General features: G+C 42.0%; 1 protein-coding gene across 1 annotated transcript in view; it reads right to left on the bottom strand.

Annotated features, from left to right (window-relative positions):
• Positions 1–22,375, bottom strand: part of CNTNAP2 (contactin associated protein 2) — a 1,809,641-nt gene that overhangs the window by 113,029 nt on the left and 1,674,237 nt on the right. Inside the window, exons 19-20 of the mRNA XM_081102720.1 lie at positions 17,492–17,725; positions 9,133–9,266 (exon numbers count right to left, since the gene is read on the bottom strand). Of these exons, the coding sequence (XP_080958846.1) occupies positions 9,133–9,266; positions 17,492–17,725 (368 nt within the window). The remainder of the gene's footprint in view (positions 1–9,132; positions 9,267–17,491; positions 17,726–22,375) is intronic.

Below are 22,375 nucleotides of genomic sequence, written 5' to 3'. Positions count from 1 at the left end.
TATAAAGCAAACTATCCAGGCTGAGCCTTGATCCCTTGACTGCTTGCAAAGGTGACAAAGAGTCAATGGCATAAGTGATGACTGGCCAGTGGAGAAGGCGCCTATCTCTTGTGGGCACTGGGACCTTCTTAGTCACCTAAATCCCCCTAATCTCTGTTTTACCAGCTCCTTCATGGGCCTAATAGCATTAGCTTTTCCCAACTCATAAGGTTGAGCAGATCAATTAAGGATCTTATGAAAGTGTTCTGAGACCTACACAACATGATCATTAAATCCCTTCCCATGCAGAAAGTCTCTCTTGGATAGAGGAGGTTACCTGAAATGCCTTCCAACTGACCAGTTCTCCACACACAAAAAGTGGTGTTGCTGGTCTCTGCCCATCAATGTTTCATGTCATTAACATACACTGCTTCCCTCAAAGTCCAAAATTGAATTACTGCTAATTCAATGAAATACAAAATGAAATATAAAATTTAATTTTACTGCTAATACAATTCCTCTGACAATTTTTCATTGTTGTTGCTACCTATATTATTTACTTATTTTTGATCTACAAAAAAAGCAGTACATAATCAAGGCATATGACTTGGTGAGTTTGGAGATAAGTATACACCCCTGAAACCATCATCACAATCTATGCTATAAACATATCCATTCCCCCCACAAGTTTCCTCCTGCCCTTTTCTTTATTAGTATTATTATTCCTGGATAAGAATACTTAAGATCTACTCTCTTCAACAATGTTTGAGTACACAATACAGTATTGTTAACCATAGGTACTGTGCTGTACAGATCTCTAGGACTTATTCATCTTGTACAACAAAAGTTTTGTACCCCTTGACTAATATGCCACATTTCCCTGGCAACCAGAATTCCATTCTCTGCTTCTGACTATTAGTCTGACTGTCATAGATTAATCATGAATGTGGGGTTTGTCCCTCTAACAATTTGTGACAAAACTCTGCATGTGCCCTAGACTATTGGTTTTATAGCATTCAGTATCCATACAGGACAACGAACCATCTGATGTTACCTATTTCAGAGTTACTATTTCTCCAGGTAATACTTGACACTGAGCCTTTTCTAGTGGTGGTCTTTTCAACTTATGGGATAAAAAGAGGATAAATCTACAAAGTACTCATACTCCTGCATCTTTGTTTAGCACTGTGTTCTCCTTTGGAGCACGCACACTCCCTGTTCCTCCCTGCTCTCCATCACAGGGGGGAGAGGGATGGAGTGTGTGTGACCCCCTTACCCCCATTTGTCAGTGTCCTACCTTTTCTTTGAGACCTTATAGTTATAGCAATGAGCTACCATATCTGTTACTCTATCATCTTCCAACATTAGTACAAACAACTCTTTATCAACTTATGATGACGGCATGCAATATTTTGTAAAACTATCACCTCACATAACCTGGAAGACAGACTAAGTGCCTGTGACCTATAGCTTCAAAACAGCAGGAATGCTCATGGGTGTTAGCTTCTTTTTGATGCTTATGTCAAGAGAGAAATGAGTTAAAAAAAGAACTGGCCAGTTTCCAAATATTGGTGAAAGGGCCTAGAGAAAAGACCAAAATTTTTGAGCCTTCACCAGAGAGTAAGAAATAAAACTGCCAACATTTTTGACTAACAAAGCCATGTTAAGATTTCTTAGCTCAGCAAACTGACTCAGCCCCATGGGTGAAGTTAAAATTAAGAGTCTTTCCTTTTCACCCAAGCCTTTTGTTTCAGATGGCCTCAAGGTAGCTGCCATGACCTTGAAAGAGAGGCATGGGCACTTGGAAGCAAATGATTATGTGGGTCGAAGATTTGCATCTAGGAAGAAATGAGGGTGTATCTACACAAAATTGACTCCAACAAATAGATCAGAAACCAACTCAGGTTTTGAAGGTATTATTCTGGAAAAGAGACTAGAAAGAGGTTTAACCTATAAAGGGCTTGAGAGTATAAAACAACCCTTAGTATAATTGAAAACTGCAGGAAACGGACCCTCAGGGCTACACAGTTTCAAGGAAGACATCATCTGAACACTCCATTCAGCAGTGGCCATGGCAGATCTTGGAAGAGGAAGAGCCTCCCAGAGTATGGCTCCACGGAGAGCCAGGCAAGTAGTGGACAAGAATTTGACTGAATCAAGGAAACAGACCACTGCCAAGGGATATGAGAGGATTGGTGGCCATGCTAGGTCCTCAGAATGCCTACCCAGCATGATTTCCTCCCTGCTAGAGACCACAAGACTTTTCTTTTCTAAAATGATATCTGATAAAAGACAGACTTTTATTGGGATGAGTCATTGAGATTTCAGGGTTAACTTGTCAGAGCAACTGTTTTTACCATAATTCTTGTATATTTCCTCTATCCCTAGCATTTAGCACACACTGTTGTTGCTGTGGGTAATAATTCTCTGAACATTTTTAGGATTCATACTCAATACATAGCTTGATTAGCCATTGATGCAACTATTTTTACACAATCTGGTTGAAATTCTGATTAATAGCAGGTAATAAATAATTATCTTTATTTTAAGAGAAGTCAGTGAATTTTTTTGAATATCCTATATAATAAAAGGGTAATATGCAAATTGACCACAACAGCAGAACGACCACTGGACCAGTTACTTTGAGGCACACTGACCATCTCTTGGTCCCATCCCTTGGCCATCAGGCACTGATCACCCAATGGCAAAGGGGTACTGAGGGTGGGTGGCAGTGGGGGCAGGCAGCTGGGGAAGATGGCCCTAATCACAGGCCAGGCCTAGGGACTGTACCCGTGCATGAATTTTGTGCACCGGGCCTCTAGTTTGTTTTGAAAATTCCTGGTGAAAATAACTGATCATAGTCTAGGTGGTAGAAGAATTTGGGAACCTAGTCATTGTTTGTTCCTGGGGACTTGAAAGAATTTCTAAAGAAAGTCCTTCTTTTGCTTGCAGGAAATCTGTGACCATCTTCTTGGTAAAAATAGAATGGCCGTCCAGTTTAACGAAAGCCAAAATAATATATCCTTACCATATGCACATTTGATTTTTAGAAAATATAGATTCTAAGTATTTGTGCCAGAGAACATATCCCTGAACTCTCTGTTGTCTAACTTCCATGAAAACCCCAAAAGATATGTTATAGTCATTCGAATAACATACAACTTATTCAATTTTTTTGAGTTAGTTTTATCCTTAGACCAGGCCAGAATATCAGAAAGCTGTACCATTTCAGCCCCTTTCCCCCATCCACTGCCTGTGAAATTGTTTGGGATGAAATCCATTTTTAAGTTACACTTGACTTTCCTAATGATTCTTGTGAAAAATGTTGTTGCAGAAATGTTGTTAAAGACATTGTCTGCTTTCTTACTTGGGCTCACTATGTGACAAGGAGGATGAAGGGTCTTAACTATCACTGCATTTTAAAAAAATCTGAAGAAATAGAGCAAAATGCCAAGATTTGTAATGTTTTGGGGGTGGCTACATAGGTGTGCATTTATTTTTCTCTATGCTTTTACAAATTTTTGAACTATTTTTATAGTAATAGTAACATTTCCACCACTACCATACCAGCATCACTCAATTTTTACTGGCCAGTGGTATGCACTTTGAAAGTTTTATGACCTTCCTTCCAGATATCTATTAGGTAGTAATGAGAGCCTGGGTAAACTTCTAAGTGCAATACACCTAGGTTCAACCATGCTTTTGCTACTTACTGCTTTCAATTGGCGAGTTTCACATCATGCTTTGTGAGGGCTAAATGGAAGAATGTGTATAATGTGCTTAGTGGAGTGCCTGGAACATGGTAAGCATCAATGTAAGTGAGCTCTTATCACAGTGTGAGATTGCCTAAGTGGACCATGCTATGGGCAGCTTTCTATGCCAGTGAATATTATCCATGCTGTTAAAAAATAAAAATAAGGATACAGTGAGAAAAGTTTCAGTTCCTGGAGGCACTGGTATGTTTTATCCTCATGGGTTGTGTACTTCCAGCCACGAAGAAGTTCAGGGCCAAATTTACCCACATGGGTGAGAACTATGACCTGGGTAAATACGATCTATTTTCCCCTTGTCTTGGAGCCCTACTCTTTGTGACTTACTTTAATTTTCAATTTCATTTTATGTTCCCCTATAAACCTTAGATCCTTTGCACAATGTGGTTGGGATAAAAGGGAACAAAGAAGAAAATGCCATGGATAACAGGAAGAAAGGAGAGTAGAAAGAAAGGATTTGTGATACAAGATGTTGAAATTAGTCATTGTGATGTTCAGCTCTTGGATGCATGCTAATCAGCATGATTTTTCATCATGTACAGTACTTTTTCAGGTGCTCTCTGCCTCCCGGGGTTTGTTTTACATTTTGACTGGCATTAAGCCTTTAGCTATTATCCCTGGTGCAACTGTGAGTTTTCACAAATGATGCCACTTGAGGGTTGTCACGGGTTCTGGTTCATGCTGGTGTCTGACAACTCCTGGAACCAGTTCTTCATTATCTATGTGGAGATGAGGCACGTTGTTTTTTGGAAGCAAATGTTTTACCCAAGGTCAATTTCCCTCAAGTGCTCAGCACCAGGGCGTGTGCTCAGGGAATGCAAATTAGCTTCATGTTAGCTTTGGTCAAACCCTGCTAGGCAAGTAAATCTGCTTTTAAAAACATCATAAACAGTATTACACAGATAAACAGTATTAAATTATAGGATATCTGAGTATATATAAATCTATAAAATTTCACCTTAATTCCAAAGACATTATTCTATAGTACTTTAAAACTCATCTTTGAATTAGCCTTTTGTTCTTTGATTAAACCTACATGTTACTTTGACATTATTTAAATATCTGTGTCATTTTATTTTAATGTAACTGGGGAATAGGTTGAGGATATATGGATGCTTCATATTTTTGTTTGATTATAAAAATGCAACATATGCTTCTAGTAGACAATGAGGGAATATAGAAAACTCTAGAGCAGTGGTTCTCAACCTTCCTAATGCCGCGACCCTTTAATACAGTTCCTCATGTTGTGGTGACCCTCAATTTCATTGTTACAAATTGAACATAATTAAAGCATAGTGATTAATCATAAAAACAATATGTAATTATATGTGTTTTCCGATGGTCTTAGGCAACCCCTGTGAAAGGGTCATTCGACCTCCAAAGGGGTCGCGACCCACAGGTTGAGAACCGCTGCTCTAGAGGCAATTAAACTATTTGCAACCCCTTTACACAGAAGTAGTTGTAATTAACATTTTATTGTATCTCTCTCCATACATCTTTGAGGTTGTAGAAGTTCTCAAGATGTTTCAGGAAAAATAAATCAAAGTTTTTAGAGTTCTAAAGGTCCTTTTAGGATGACTCCGTGCTCTGCAAGGCCTCCCTGCCTGAAATAAGGGAGGGCAGGAGTTGGCCTGACCTACTTTTCCACAGAGGAGCCATATCTTTTCTTCTTCCACCATCTCTACCTTTGTGGTAGGCAGTTGACAAACATGAGCAGAGCAAGGGTGAGGGGCTAGGTGCAGAAGGTCACCAGGATGGAAAGCCCCAGCTGCCTAACAAAGGATAACTGTAGCGTGGGACCTCTCTCCCTAGCATATTGCTGGTCCTTCGGTTTGGACCCCCTGACCTTTCCTCCCTAGAGATAACATCTAGGCCTCAGTTGTATTTCAGCTCCAGGCCCAGAAAAGCAACAAAATCAGACAAGTAACCACACAGGTGACCTCAGGATCAGCTGCATGGGATAATGACCCCATGCCCTGGCACTGACCAATCAATCAGTGGAGACCTAGACTCTGAAAAGACACACCTGGAAAACTCCTGAATATTTTATTGAGATCTTGGAACCTCCCCTAAAATTTCTACTCTTAAGACCCTTAGGATGAGGACCCAGCTCATCCTCCCTCCTGGGAGCAGGCCCGTGCCTTTCCCTTCTCCCTCCACCCAGGCACACTGCCATTACTTTCCTCAGGTCCAAGTTACAAGGGCCTTCCTTTGCCTCTATAACTTGTTTCCTAAGTCCATTCTTCTATGAATTACTCTTCCACCTCTGTGATTTTATAAATAAATGTTCTCTTATAGTTTGAGTCTTCGCTCTGTATTCTTTCCTAGCCAGATCTCAAGTACTAAGGTTGCTGAACCCAGGTCTGGTCTGACCCAACCAGTCTAACACCTGGTGCTGTTTTCACCACCCACAGCGCCTCCATGTGCGATTTGGGCTGGCACGGAGAGGCTGGGCTGAGAACAACAAAGCACCCTGACCACAAAGTCTTTCCCAGATGAATTCAAGCGTGTTGAGACATCTGGCTTTCTAAACAAGTTCGGAAATCTCAGTGCAATTGCACGGCATTGTTTACAGAAGGAGGATAGAGAGCAGGGCTTTCCAATACTCTGGGTGTGATTCCTATGGGAGACTTTGTTCTACACTCTCTTCCCTGACCTCAGAGCACTGAACAGCCCATGCTTTCCATAGCAACCTTGTTTCCTTTCTCTGGGGCTGTGGTTCTGTTCTCTTGGAGGATTCTCCCCAACTCCCCAGTCTAGTCATGAGATTTGATTAGGGGCTATCAGTCATTGTCCCTGCAAAAGGGTCAGCATGTGACCCAAGCCAGGACTGTCCCTGGGGTTTAAAAAAGAGAACCAAGAAACTAGAGCCTTTCTCTGTTAGCAAAACCAGGAAGATGTGAAGGATGGAGGCTGCAGTGAGAGGTATTCATGCAGTCCTCACAGAAGGATGGACAAGCAGAGATGATGAGGGTGGGAGTACGGAAGGGAGAGAGGAATAGGAGTGGAGAGAGAGAGAGGCTTCAATGGCATTCTAGTCTTTGTTTTGCTCCTTCTGCTCCCCTGGAATCTCTTCTAAAATTTTGGTTTTCTCTTTCTTAAATTCCAGGACTGACTCCAGGAATTCTTCCTACAAATGAATTTTGAATTGGTCTTTGGTTACTGGCAACCAAATAACCCTGAACAATGGGAACAGGCTCTTCCCAGGGTCTCCTCAGTTTCCTGGGTTCTCGGCTGTCTGTTTTATCCACTATCCAAATTTCCCTGGCTTTCCAGGCTCTAAAGTCCCAGATTCTGAAAACAGTCTGTCCCGTTCTAATTCACTGTGGCAGACTGCTGCTCTGATTAAGCTGATATTTGTTCTTAAAGAGTTGCTGGTTAGCCCAGCCAGTGTGGCTTAGTGGTTGAACACTGACCTATGAACCAGGAGGTCATAGTTTGATTCCCGGTCAGAGCACATGCCTGGGTTGTGGGCTCAATCCCCAGTGTGGGGCATGCAGGACTTAATGGAATGTACCAGAAGGAAGTCCTTCTTAATCTACCCTAACTCCAAACTCTCATTTTGGGAAATATATCCAGAAATGGAATTATTTAGCCTATCCCTCTACCCTTTGCTCTCACTCACCCCATCCTCATCTTTGCCTGTGGTTCTGCAACCCATAGGGCTCAGTCCTAACAAACAGGCATTTTCTTGGAGAGAGTGAGGGTTAGCCTTGCATGAGTCTACAGCTGTGGCAGGTCTCCTCTGTTGTACTGTCTTTAGAGCCAATTACTGAGCTCTTTTTATCTTTTAATATTATTTTGCAATGGTAAAATGGCAAGATAAATCACTTACTTCAAAAGAGATGACAGATGGCATGGTTTAAAACAAGAGAATGTCTCCAATGAAAAGCCAATAAACACAATGTTGATAAAGTGCTATGAACCAGGAGTTATGGATACAGATGAGCTTGGTTTACTTAGTAAATAATTTTCAGGACCTACTATGTGCCAGGCACTTAGCTAGGCACAGAGACTCTGTCTGTCACTGTGAAGTCACCTTATTTATACTACGTTTGACTGCACAATAAGCTGTAACTTCCTGTTGTCATTTTTTCCTAGGAAAGACCTATCCTTAAAATACCCTCTAGCATTGATGGCTATAGGCCAAGCATAAACTCCATATCAGGTTATGAATTTGACATCCACCTGTGCTCAGAAAGAGACAGGGCTGCGTCTTTTCCTATAAGCTGCACTTCCCTCGGCAAGTAGCCAAATCTGAACGAGGTCCGAGAGGCGGCTGAACCCCTGCCAAACGACACTCCACTCCACTGACAGAACAGCATCCCCGCAGTTCTTCCCGCCGACAGGTATCTATTCTGAACTCCTAGCGAAGGCAGTGACAGTTCCCATCTTTGATCTTTTGGCTTGGTTCCCAGGGAGACCTCCTCATGCTATGTTTTATTCATGGTGCCTCCCAGGCTGGTTTCTTTATTGTAAAAATTGGTGGTAGGAGTAGGGATAATACAATGAACCTGACATAAAATTCAAGCGTCATGATAAAACCATCCCTTTGTGTGCTAAGAGTCTACAAGTAGGGTCTGAGATTCTGTGGAAGGTTTGTGTTCTGAAGATTTTTAAGACAAAGCATCCACAGAGACAAAAAATACAGTTATGCATATCATGTCGGAAGAGTGAAGGAAATAGGTCAGATAAACCACAGTAGCCTTTGCTGGGAATGCGTTAAGCCTCAGACATCCGAGCGCATGGAGGAAAAAGATGGTGCCGTGGATAAAAACAGTAGCCAGTGGTTCTCAACCTTCCTAATGCCACGACCCTTTAATACAGTTCCTCATGTTGTGGTGACCCCCAACCATAACATTATTTTCGTTGCTACTTCGTAACTGTAATTTTGCTACTGTTATGAATCGTAATGTAAATATCTGATATGCAGGATGTATTTTCATCATTACAAATTGAACATAATTAAAGCATAGTGATTAATCACAAAAACAACATATAGTTATATATGTGTTTTCTGATGGTCTTAGGCGACCCCGGTGAAAGGGTCGTTCGACCCCCGAAAGGGGTTTCGACCCACAGGTTGAGAACTGCTTCAGTAGACTGATGGCTGTGTGGACCACAGGAGGAAAGCTACGAGAATATACAGAGTCAACATTTATTCTAGCTTCTCCCTATGACATTTCATTACCATCAGTTGTCTTTGCTAGAAGAACTATGTATCTTTCTACTTCACTAATTAGGAATCTGTAGGAGAAAGTATGAGCACGCATTTCTTCCATCTGCCCCACCTCCAAAACAAAACCAAATAAAACCAATGGCCAAGTATTATAGAGGTTACCATACTATATCATATACAATTGATATGCACACATATGCATACCTTGAGCAGTATGGTCTTCTCGTGACGGGTGATGTTAACACTGTGGGGTTGTCCATTGGCCACGTTCCTGTGGTCTACATCGATATTATATGGCTCTCTGGTGCCACCCAGGTTGTAGCGAATCTGTAAGTTTCCTATATAAGGGATAGGAAAAAAACTCAGTAATTTTTTTCCAGGTTTCATTTTAATAAAACTTCTCCCAATCCTTGACACTTAGGTTTGCATTGAACCCTGCTCCCTCCTTTGATGTCCATCAATTACATCTGCCATTCGGAATTCTGAGTCACTAGCTCCGAGGCACATGAGGGTTAACAGCACCTGGCACCCGCGGGTTTACAATCTACCAACAGTGAGCCATCAGTGACCATGATCTCAAAGTTGAAGCAGCAAAAGGTATAAAATGATCCAAGATGGGAGTGTGCCTGGGAAGGAATAATGAAAATATATACAATATAGGAATGTGGAGGCCCTACAAAATACTCTGAAGTAAAAAATAAATGCAGGGTACAGGGACAGTCTCACAGCATCAGCAAAGAATGCCATTTGGAGTATGAAAGAATCATGAGCATACAGTATTAAAAACAAACATAACTTATAAAAGATAAACATATGGGATTTGGGGTGGCTTTGCTGACACTCAGGGAGCAAAGCAATTACTTTTATTTGAGGTTAGAGATTGCTTCAATCCAAATGCAAAACAAAGGAAATGGTGGGCTTCCCGGGCCCTGGGTCCTGGTCGCCTCTGTGAAAGCTCACTTTGACTGGATGAATTATTCTTTTTTCTGTCCTTCTTTCTTCCCAATAATGACAAACAATATTCAAGAAGACTCATGTAATATTCTAGATCCTGTTTTTAATTAATCTTCATGGCAAACATAACTTTTATGTCTTATTTATGATTTTTAAAGACCAATATTTTTATCTCATTTTTCACTCAAATTGGAATCTTCATTTTAATAGCTAACATCTCTGAGGTTAAAAAATGGAGTCTGACCAACTGCAAATCACCTCATGGATTCCTTGTGGCCTCTTTCATGCACCTTCTACAGGAACAAAACTGATATTCTGATTTTTAAGTTGTGAAATAAAACATAATAATTAAAATTTAGTACACAGAAATAAAAAAATAAAGTCATTGGAAACCTCACCATCCCAGGAAAACAACTCTAACTCTCTGGCCATATCACTTTCCAGATATTTCTCATGCTCTTATATATACACAAATAAATGCAATAGTTTCTAAATGCTGCCTTTCCTCATCTAGGCATTCCAGCATTACAAGCGCTGCTTAAAATATTCTGCCAAGTTCCCAGAGTTGAAAGAAATGTTCATTAGGACAATCAAGAATGAATTGCATTTCCTATTTTTGCTTTCAAAGCCAATTCAACAAACCTTCACTAGTTCTGAGATTTACCTTAGTATTTATTCTAGATCCCTTTTTGCTCACAGCATTTCAATCAAACATTGTTGGTTTTCATCTATGAAATGTGTCTAAATTGCCCCATTCTTCTTCATCTCTGTACCCACAGGGGCTCCATGGTGCTTAGAATGCCCCATGTGAAACACATAAGAACTACTCCCCTGCTATCTCAGCTCCATCAGAGCCCCTCGCCCCTGGTGCCTTGTGTTGGCCACTCCATATCAGTGACTGACTTGACCTCACCTCACTCTCCGGTGAGTCCCCTGCTTCTCTGCTCTTCCCATTCTCTTATTGACACCTCAAACACAATGGATGCAAAATCAGACTCTTCATCTTACCAACCCCCCCGCCCCCCAAATATTCCACTGCAATTTTCCACACATTTTCCTTCAACCCTCCAGCTACTCCTGCCAAAAGATCCAACTCTCCTCTACCTTCTAGATTACTCGTATGGTCTGTCAGCAAATCTTGGCTCTTCAAAATATACCTCAAATCTTATTGCTTTTTATAATCACCACTAGAGGCCAGGTGCACAAAAATTTGTGCACTCTGGGGAGGAGGGGTCCCTCAGCCCGGCCTGTGCCCTCTCACAGTCTGGGACCCCTCGGGGGATGACCACCTGCTGGCTTAGGCCTGCTCCCCGGGGGATCGGGCCTAAGCTGGCAATCAGACATCCCTCTGGCAGCCCAGAAGCCCTCAGGGGATGTCCACTTGCCAGCGGGGAATAGACCTAAGCTGCAGTCAGACATCCTTAGCACTGCTGAGGAGGCAGGAGAGGCTCCCACCACCACTGCTGTACTGGCAGCCATCAGCCTGGCTTGTGGCTGAACAGAGCTCCTCCCATGTGAGAGTGCCCTGACCACCAGAGGGCAGCTCCTGCATTGAGTGTCTGCCTCCTGGTGGTCAGTGTGTGTCATAGTGACCAGTCATTCCCAGTCTTTCTGCTGTTAGGGTCAGTTTGCATATTACCCTTTTACTATATAGGATAGAGGCCTGGTACATGGGTGGAGGCTGGCTGGTTTGCCCTGAAGGGTGTCCCGGATCAGGTTGGGGGTCCTGCTGGGGTGCCTGGCCAGCCTGGGTGAGGGGCTGATGGCTGTTTGCAGCTGGTCACACCCCCTTCAGGGTTGGGGTCCCCACTGGGGTGCCTGGCCAGCCTGGGTGAGGGGCTGAGGGATGTTTTCAGGCTGGCCAGCGACTGAAGCTCCCAGCCTCTCCTTTTTTTCTTTTCTTTTTATTCTGGGATTTATTTACCTTCTATAATTGAAACTATGTTGCCGTCACTGGAGCTAAGAGCCCGCTCCTACTCGTTCCAGCTCCATGGCCATGGCCGGCTGAAAGCAGGTATCTGGGGTTTGTTTAGCTTCTATAATTGAAACTTAGTTGCTTTCAGGGCTCAGAGCTGGGCCGCGGCAGGCGGGGAACCTTGGCTTCCTCCATCACTGGAGCAAGCAAGCCTCCTGCTCGCTTCAGCTGCGTGGCTGCCGGCTGCCATCTTTGTTGGCGGTTAATTTGCATATTGCCCTGATTAGCCAATGGGAAGCGTAGTGAAGGTACGGTCAATTACCCTTTTTGTCTTTTATTAGATAGGATTCCTACCCCCAGACCAAGCCACCATCATATTTGGCCTGAATTACTGTACTAGCCTCCACGCTAACCTCTTGATTCTGCCCTACCCTCACCTTCCCCACCCTGGTCTCTGCCCCTCACAGACCCGTCTCCTCTCCACTTGATGCTTCAAGTGATCCCCTGCTCAGAACCTTCCAATGCTTTCCTCCTATCTCACCTGTAGTAAAAATGGAAGTTTTCATAATGGCTCTCCAGGCCCTATATGATCTTCCACTATCTCTTCTGACATAATCTCTTATTATTCCCCTCCTTGCTCACTGTAGCCTCCTTGCTGTTTCTCCAGAAGCCAGCATGTTCCTGCCTCTGGACCTTTGCACTTGCTGATTCTTTCATCGAGGATGCTCACTCCACAGTTATCTGTCTGGCTGACTTCTCACCCCCCTTAGGTCTTTGCTCAAATATCATCTTCTTAGTGATTATTTCTGTGGTTTTTTCATTAAAAGCAGAATTTACCCACTCCTTTCTGTTGGCCAGGCCCTCCCTTTTCTGCCTTATTTTTTTCCTATTATAGTTTTTATAATACAATGTACTACATATTGTCCTTAATTTACTGTCTGTGTTTTTCTGCTCAAATGTAAGTTTCATGAGAGCAAGGACTTTTGTATATATTATTTATGATATTATTCCAATGTAGAGTATAATGTCTGATACTTGGTAGGTGTGAATAAATATTTATTGAATGAATGAATGAATGATGATCTCCCTGCTTCTCTGTTTTTTTCTTTCCCACGTTTTCTTTGCAGAGAGGTCTTTTCAAAATGCATAATTGATTCTTTCAATGGCTTACTTAACATTCTTCAAAGTCTTCCACTTGCTCATAAGATGAAGACATACATTATTTAAAAATAAATATATATTTTATTGATTTTTTACAGAGAGGAAGGGAGAGGGATAGAGAGTTAGAAACACTGATGAGGGAGAAACATTGATCAGCTGCCTCCTGCACACCCCCTACTGGGGATGTGCCCGCAACCAAGGTACATGCCCTTGACCGGAATTGAACCTGGGACCCTTCAGTCTGCAGGCTGACGCTCTATCCCCTGAGCCAAACTGGTTAGGGCAAGACATACATTCTTAATGTACCTTATGATGCCCTGTCTGATCTGAGTTCTGCCTGTTACTTTATTTTCAAATCATACCATTTACCTTCTCACTTTTAACATTTGTTACCTTCAACTTCTCTTATGCCCTAGAAATTAAATTCTCCTTCCTACCTCAGGACCTTTGAATATGCTGCTTCCTTTTCCTGCTTCTCTTCCCCATTCTTCAGTGTTTTATCCTATTTTTCCTTTATCCTAACAGCATTAAAAATAATCTATATTTCAGAGTGAAGGAGACGAGCAGGCGGTTACTTGAGCAACATGCAGAAAGTTGATTGTCTTGACTCCCCTTTCCTTCCGGTGCTCTAACCTTGTATAATCTCAGCCAACTTTCTTAAACATGTAGCTGTATTCATTCATCACTTATTTATTCATTTCTTCAGAAAACATTTACTTAGTGATGTGCAAAGCACTGTTGAATCCAATTTTTCAGGGTCTGTTTTTCTCTAAGTGTCGAGTCACTTCTCATACAACCAGCCCCAGTTCCCCAGTGTGTGCCAGGCTGTGCCTGGGTCTGGGAAGACAGAGAGAAGTAAAAGACGGCTCTGCCTTTGAAGGCCAGAGCTCAGAGGGACCAGTAATTATGCAAAAAACTGGACATTCTCCTCTCTACTGTCTCTGCTGTTGGTCCCTTTAAGTTCCCCAGCTCATTCAAATCAGTATTCAGTTGTGGTTTTTTAAAATTATTTTTCTCTTTCTTGCTTTCTTGAACTTTGTAAATATGATTTAAGATGTCTATAACTGCTTCCCTCAATGGCAACAGAAATTATTTGCTTTGAGAAAAAAGATGAGTTGGATCTTTATATTATATATAATGAATATCTGTAAACTGTAATAGCAACATTCTTGAATAATAAAGTTCAAATGCTGTATTGATTGCTTTCAAATAATAGCATAAGAGAAGTACAATATGATAGGGAGAAATATTAATATTTGTTCATTAAAATAAAATATTCGTAAGTGTTCATCTCCTGAGGGCATGATAGCAGCATTAAGGAACTGCTCCTGCACTGGCTCCCACCACTCACGTGCTTTCCAGATTTACTCTCTCCTGGTCGCCACCACTGTCATCGTAAACACTCACATACTGGCACCTATTGTGGGCTGGGAAGACAGGGAGTCCTTATAACAAAGACAGATAACAGCACAGGGCACTAAGTGCCAAGCAGATGACATTGAAAAAAAGAGTAACAGGATTTTAAAGTAAGGAGTCGTCACTGAAAGGAGATGAGACTTGACCTGGGTCTACATTGAAATACCGGGAGGAACACTTTGTAAAGTATGTGATTGTCTAGCTACCAAGCTGTGTACCTGAAACAGATACAAACTGATATTGAATGTGAACTGTAATTGGAAAAAAAAAGAGAGAAAAAAAAGAAAAAAAGAAAGGCAGGTCTTAGACCAGAGAGGAAGACGGGGCTTTTCCAAAAAAGGGAATGTAATGGGCGGGAACACAGATGCCCACAGAGCCCTTGGGGTAGAACAAATTCCTTTGTCACTGAATGTGTGACAAGACAGGGGATGTGGATAGTAATAACCTCTGACATTTATATGTAATACGTGCTTTACACATTGATTTGCACAACACCCTATGCGGCAGACAGTATTTTACAGATAGGAAACTTACATCTCACGACCCACAAAGGCAGATTCTGAATTCACACCCTGGCATTCTGGTTCCACACTCGGAGCTCTTCCCCACGAGGCAGGTGGCAGGGCCCGGTTGGAAGGTTGCAGGGTTTTGGATTTCTCCTGTGGTCTTGGGGGGAGAAGGAGGCACCACTCCTTCTATGATAGGGATACTGTGCATAAAGGGAGACCCACTCTCGCTGTGGTGGGAGGTTAAGGTGAAAGGGACCGGAAGCAGAGCTGGATTGGGACAGAGCACCCTGGTGGACACATGGAGGGGCCCTGCTGTCCCATGAAGGGGTAACGGGGTCCCAGGAGCCCTATGGGAGGCGAGGGCTGTTAAAGATGCTGGGTGTGGCCTCCCAAACACAAGCTCCACAGGACTGTTTTGCCTGATGGCCCACAAGATGGGGAAGGGTGGAATGTGCATGGATGATACCAGGCTGGTAGTCTGGGTGTCTGAGTCAGAGCACTGTCAGAACTGGGGGAGGAGCTGCCTCTGGGGAACAGTGAAGAGAACACAGCTCGACTATGTCGAGTTAGAGGGGTGCCAAGACATTAAGACATTTTAGTTTTTTAAAAAATTATTTTGGCATAGTCCTTATTGATTTTTTCCCCTAAATGACTTCCTTAAAATTTTTTGCTTTATATCTCAGTTAATAAAAAAGTCAGTATTTGAAGTGTAAAAAAGCCACATTTTCAGTAGCAGTTTGAGGATGGCCTTGTGATAAGTTGACAGAAGCCAGCTGGCTATGTTTTGCAAACGCCCTGAGAGGGTCCTGGTGTCTCTGCAGTGTGGAGAGAGCAGCTCGGAGCTCTGGGCCTGGAACCAGCACCTGGGCCTAGAAACCTGGGTTTGCCATCACCCACTGGGTGTGCAAGTCACTGAACCTATGTATCCCAGGTCACCTGTAGAAAGGGGATAGAATAGTGTCTATGGCACAAAGATGTGTGTTTAAAGGAATGGGTACATGTGAAACACTTGGCATGCTTTGGGCATCATTCCATGGTAGCCACTGACACTGAATCAATTTACTATTAAATGAAAATCCTTGCCTGTGACGAATGCCCACAAACACCAGCATGTGTGCTCTCAGGGTGGGTGCTGGCTGTTGAGTTACTGAATACAGTTGGGGACCACATTTTTGCACGGCCATGTCTTGAGGAGCAGACAATACAGCATCTACTGGGTTGTGTTCGTTAAATTCTTGACAAGCTAAATGTGAGAACCATCGTCCCTGCCCACTGAGTTGGACAACATCAGTGGGTTAAAAATCTATTAGCCAGATCCAGGAGATGTAAACTTAACTCGTGAACTCTTGGAAAGCAGGGGCTATGTCCCTTTTCCTTCTGCTTCCTCTCTGATTTCATGTATTATTTTTGCTATTTAGAACAGGCATCCTTGCCCAGGGTGGGCACTGACGCGTGTAGAAAAGTATTACTCAGGAGCAGCACCAACATCCAAACGGACAGCTGGTTCACGTTGTTGCTTTTCTGGCTATACTAGTATTTTTCACAAAGTTAGACTGATACTGGACAGTCAAAACTGTATCTTGCCCCCCCTTTTTTTGGTTTAACATGATACTGCTAAAATATTTTTCTCCATGCCATTAATTACTCTTTATGAATAGTATTCTTAATGGATACATAACATTGCATAAAACTGTGATTCCCTCTTTCACAAACCAAAATTTTACTCAAGTTAAACTTCTCAGTCCTTTCTAATTCCTAGAGGTAACACCATGATGGACACCTTCATGCTAAATTTCTATCTAATTTTTGGCTAATTACTTTAGGGATAATTTCTAAAAGGGAAAATCCTAGCATTTATTTACCCATCTTTTAAACTTAGTGTATTGTCCAAAGAACAAGTTGAAGAATTTGCTATTTTTCAAAACTCGAGTTGAATTATGTTAATAATAATAATAATAATAATAATAATAATAATTCTTGGTTCCCTTGGAAAAAGACCTTGATCTTTCAGATGTTACAACCTGCAGTCACCATCAAAGAAGGCTGCAGAGCCTAACCACTGAAGAGCAAGACGATGAGAGAGGGACCGCCACAGTGCCAGCTACACAAGCTCTCTGGGAAATGAGTTAGAGAGATTCGCTCTTTGATACACCTAAAATATATTCATTAGAAAAAAAAGTGATCTTAAATCTGTAGGTGTCTTAGATCTCAAGTTTATATGCATTAGGAAGGTTTACACCTCTCTCTAAGTCAGGCCATAAGGCCATGCCCAAAATTGCCACCAGGATGCCTGTCTTAGCCACTTGTCTGACTCTCTTTGGCTTAGTGCATATCTAGAGATCAAGATGGTCCCAATATTATAAGTGTAAATATACCCCTGTTTTAAGCGACCTTTATGTTAGGGATATATTTCATGAATGTGAAATCCTGAGACTGGTTAGGAATGCAAATTTCTCTGATTCTCTATTCTACTGAACATCTATATGTTCTGTAGGAAACTATTGATCATTATCATAATCAGGATGACTCATTGATTTACATAAAATTAATTTCACTGCTTCAAAGCTCATCTCTACTTAGGTCAACGGCTAGCTGTCTTTGTCCTTACCGGTGGGTTTGACGAGGACCGCCAAGAAGTCGGTGGTGAGAGAACTGACGTAGAGGAGAATGCAGGGTGCCTTGGAGGTACTGAAGCTGAATCGAATCTCCTCGTGGGCCAGGTCTGGTGGTGGGCCCTGTGGATCCGGTGAGCTCTCCGATCTGCTGCCCGATTCTTTGCTGATCCCGGATGCCTGGAAGTTATATCGTAGCCACATCCCTTCTTCAAAAAATGCACCAACATCTGTTGAAAAGAAAAGGAAAGAGGAAACTGAAAAATGAGAAGTTGGATGTGGGTACCATCAACAATTTAAACTCTGGTCAATTGTTAGTTTTGGAGTGGCCGCTAAGGCAGTTCACCAAGGACGCACTCTGACTCCAGGAAGGGTCTCAGACTGGGTGCACTTCTAGGCAGATGGATGTCATTTTATCAACACAAATCCAAAAAAAAAAAAAAAGAATCATGCAACAATGTGGCGATCTGTTAATTTAAAATATAATAGTACAATTAAGAAATGTAAATCATGCCAGAAAGAAACTTCCAGTTTAGTACTTAGACCAGATAACTAATTTAGGCTGAAGAGATACACCAAAATGAAGGCAGTGTTGTAACATGAATCACCAATTCAAGGCTTTCCCAGGTATAGTCTTTGAGATGGTTTCACTTTGGACATTCACTCACTCGGAGAGCCCCTGAGCAAACTGTAAGTCCTGGAAGCTTTGTGGATAGTGTTTCAAATCACAAGACATGACGGTAGAACTGGGTTCAAATTCGGCATTGCCGTTAAATAGTTATGCGGCCTTAGGGGAAGCTACTTAAGCAGCTTCTCTAGGACTCAGTATTTTATCTGTGAAAGGGAGATCGTAATAGTGAAAATTACAAAAGATACTTAAGTAATCTGCACACAATAAATTGTACTTATTGTTATGATGAAATTAGAAGAAAGGTCACTAACCCTTCACCAGTCTTTTCCTGTAGCCTAATCAGCACTGCTTGGCTTTTAATCATTTCCTGGCAGACCAGCTCCTGCTGTAGTTTTCCCCACTGTTTGATCCCGAATGTTCTGAAATCACCTCCAGACTCACTGTGAAACACTGAGGCACCCTTCGGAGGCTTGTTTGGTTTTCAGAGTTACTATTTCATTGCCCTGTACACATACCCTTCTGAAAGCATTTCTCAAACTTCTTTGCCTATGGAACCCATTGTTCTCATCCCACTAAATTAACACTATGCAGAATATATTTTGTGAAATGCACTCTATATTATAATCAATAGGAGGGACACACTTGAAAAGGGTTCTTTCATCTGGGAATTTTGAAGTTTCTTCTTGTTAAATAGTCTAGCAAAGCCTGGAGTCAGACTCCTGTGGATGAATCTTGGCCTTGATGCTAACCACGGGTGCTAACTTGGTCTATGGCTTGAAACTCTCTAAGCCTCAGTTTCCTTCTCTGAAAAATGGGGCCACACAGGTTGTTATGAGGATTAAATTACCACTTAGCCCAGTGCGTGGATATGTGATAAATGTTTGATAAAGGTTAGTTAGTTATATTACAAAGACATGTTACCATGTTTTATTGAGGGCACAGATGCCACCCTGTACCCCACCTGACACCACCACACACATACAATTCTCCAGTAAGTCATCTGGCACTGTTGCAGAGTCTACCATGTTCTGCTTCTCACTGAGTTATTGTAAAATAAGTTCAGTTGGGTACAGGCTCTCAACTATGGGGAGTACTATTTTCCTCTGAGCCCCCCTGCCCCAAGAACTCTTACAAACGTGTGTGCATGTGTGTGCATGTATTCACATGTGGATGTGTGTGGGTGTGCATTTGCATGTGTCTGTGCATGCGTGCATGCATGTATATGTATGTGTGTATGGGAAGGTGTCCAAATGATGGGGGTACCACTGGCATTTAGTGGGCAGGGGCAGGACTGCCGATGTCCTCCAAGGTGTGGGACTGTCTTGTACAATTAAGAATTGTCTTGCTCAAAAATGCCAGTGTCCTTGTTGGCAAACACAGAATTAAACATACACTTAACCCACACTAGTCACTGCATGACTTACTGGATTGTAAAGATGCATGAAATGCATCACCGCCCTTGAGGAGCTTTCTGTCTAGCAGCGGGTGTGGAGGAGATGCATCAACAACCTGAACACATGGTGAGTGTGTTCCGAGTATAGGGTGAGTGTTCTGTGGTTTTCTTGGCAGGCTAGGTGATAAGAGCTCCCTCTTGCTGCTTAGAAGATCCTAAGCTCTCAAGGAGCTCTCAGAGACAGTTGCCAACCTTTCGGACCCCACAGACCACCAGCTGGCGATTGCTGGTCTAGAAGATGCTTTAACTAACAGACATTGTTAGAAGGCAGTGTGGTGAGTACAGGATCAGAGTGTACAGTGGGGGACCTGCAACACTGGGGGCACTAGTCTGGTCTCCAGGGCCCTAGGAAGACTTCCTGGGAGAAAAGACTTGGAGCCAGGACCCAAAGAGCCAGAGGCCGTCACTATGTAAAGGTGAAGAAGAGGAGCAGGCCAACCACAGGTAAATAGTATGTGTTAGATAAACTGGAGATGAGCAAGGCTGATCATGAAGCGACATTCAGAAAGCTAAGGATTTTAGATAAATAAACCAAAAATATGCCACCGAGAATACTTTTGGTGGATTTTACAGTCATCGTTAACAAGCTTTATGGATTCATGTCAGTTTTGGAGGAAGGGTTATTCCATGCTTAGGAGTATTATTCTGAAATGGCATCATAAAGCAACTATTAAACCAGGGCCTGGGAGTGCTGTGAAACATTTAAGGTTTGAAGCAGCAGAGTTACAGCTATAATTTCTTTGTTTCAGATTACTTTCAGGAAATGCCAAATCAGGGTACTGCAATATCATTCAGGAAAATAATATCCCCAACGCTTCCATATGAATTACTAAAATAACACTAATTTATCAATCCCCAAATAAAATCTTTTCCCTCATTAAATGGTCAGAGTATTCATTCAGAATAGGTGATTTGAGGTTTTTATACTAATATCAGATAACTTAAGTTTAATGATACTCATTTTTGGATAGAAACTGATACATTTTGCATCTAGTTATTCTAAGATGTATGATGATTACATTCCAAGATGTGCTACAAAAAGGATTATTGAATAATATAATGCTTCTCAAAAATTTGAAATACATTAAGCCATCTGTTGACTTAGGGACATGAAGGTGATAGGAACCTTGAAGATGACAAGTAATCTCATCTTAACATTTCTTGGTTCTCAAAACGGATCCTATGTAAACCACTTCTGATTGAAGAAAATAAGTTTTGAAATGTTCAAAATAAAATCCACAAGCCATACATCCCAGAATAGCACCATAAAGAGATCTCCCCCTTGTCAATCCAAATACCGGATGTTTATGGTGGAAAAAACAAACACCCAGCTGGCACTCACCCCTGTGACTAAGTTGCTCCTCATCTCTTTCTCCTCCAAGTTCAATAATTCTATTCCTTTTGCCTTTTCACTTAGGATTTCTCTTGCAAGTTGTATTTTTTAAATCAACATGATTCTTTTTGTTCTCTAACTTCCCCACAAGGACCCAGAATTGAAAGCTCCTAACTCACAAATGTGCTATTTTCCAAAAGTTTATTTTAAAGTCAGTAACTTGCAATTTGGAAATAGTTCCCCATAGAAACAATACTTTAAATGATGGTTAACTTTGCCAGGAGAGTCTACAAATGCTGAATCACTCTGGATGGGTAATAAAAGGTAATTGAAGAGTGCCATTGTGTATTAGTAATTAAAACAGAGACAGCAACCACAACAAAAAGGTTAGGGTTTATTATGAATACAAGAACTCCATGGACCTCTGTTCCCACAAGGATTTCATCTCATGTATTCAATGGTATGCTGGTTAATGTTAAACAGCTGGCTCTCCAGTGGGAAAAACCCTTATTTTTAGTGTTTGCCTATTCCCATGGTGTAAACACTCATACCTTGGCATATTTCAATCTGATGACATGATATCATTAAATATGGACTGGAGAAGAGATGTTCACAATTGGTCTCCAAGCCTGTGAAATGCCTCCTACTTATGCTCCTCTACTCCCCCAGCCTCTGACCCAGTTATTCATACAAACCATATGTATTGAGCCCCCCTCATGGTGGCTGTCTTAGTCAGCTTGGGCTGCTATAACAAAGTACCATAACTGGGTGGCTTAAACAACAGAAATGTATTCTCACAGTTCTGTTGGCTCTAAGTTCAAGATCAAGGTGGCAGCTGATTTTATCCCTGGTGAGGTCTCTTTTCCTGGCTTGCAGACAGCTCCCTGGGTTGAAGACAGCTGCCTTCTTGCTGTGTGCTCACATTATGAGAGAGAGAGAGAGAGAGAGAGAGAGAGAGAGAGAGAGAGAGAGAGAAAGAGAGAGAGAGAGAACGCTCTCTGGTCTCTTCTAATAAGGGCACTAATCTCATCACAAAGGCCCCACCATCATGACTTTATATAAACCCAATTACCTTCCAAAGCCTCATCTTTAAATACCATCACATTGGGGTTTGTGCATCAACATATGAATTTGGGGGAAGACACAAGCATTCAGTCCATAATAAGACTTCCTTCCTTTGATCTTTGATTGTAGACAAATGCTGTAGTATTTGCTTACTCCTTCCTGCCTTCCAAAGCTCTCCTCTACCTCATCCCAGCTACCCCACATCCTGAAAGCTCTGTATAGCTTCTATAACAACTGTAACTGCTGGGTAGCTGACACTGAGGAAGCACAGGGTCATTAAATTCTTTTATGGCTCAATTCCATTGCCCAAATAATCACTCTCCTTAACTGCTTTTCAATTTATCATCTGGTAAAAAAATGAGTTCTATGGAGTTCTGCTCCTAGTGATGTTGGATATC

Source organism: Myotis nattereri (genome assembly GCF_964212035.1).
Source record: "Myotis nattereri genome assembly, chromosome: 11".
Classification (NCBI taxonomy): domain Eukaryota; kingdom Metazoa; phylum Chordata; class Mammalia; order Chiroptera; family Vespertilionidae; genus Myotis; species Myotis nattereri.
This window is presented reverse-complemented; position numbering and strand designations above follow the sequence as displayed.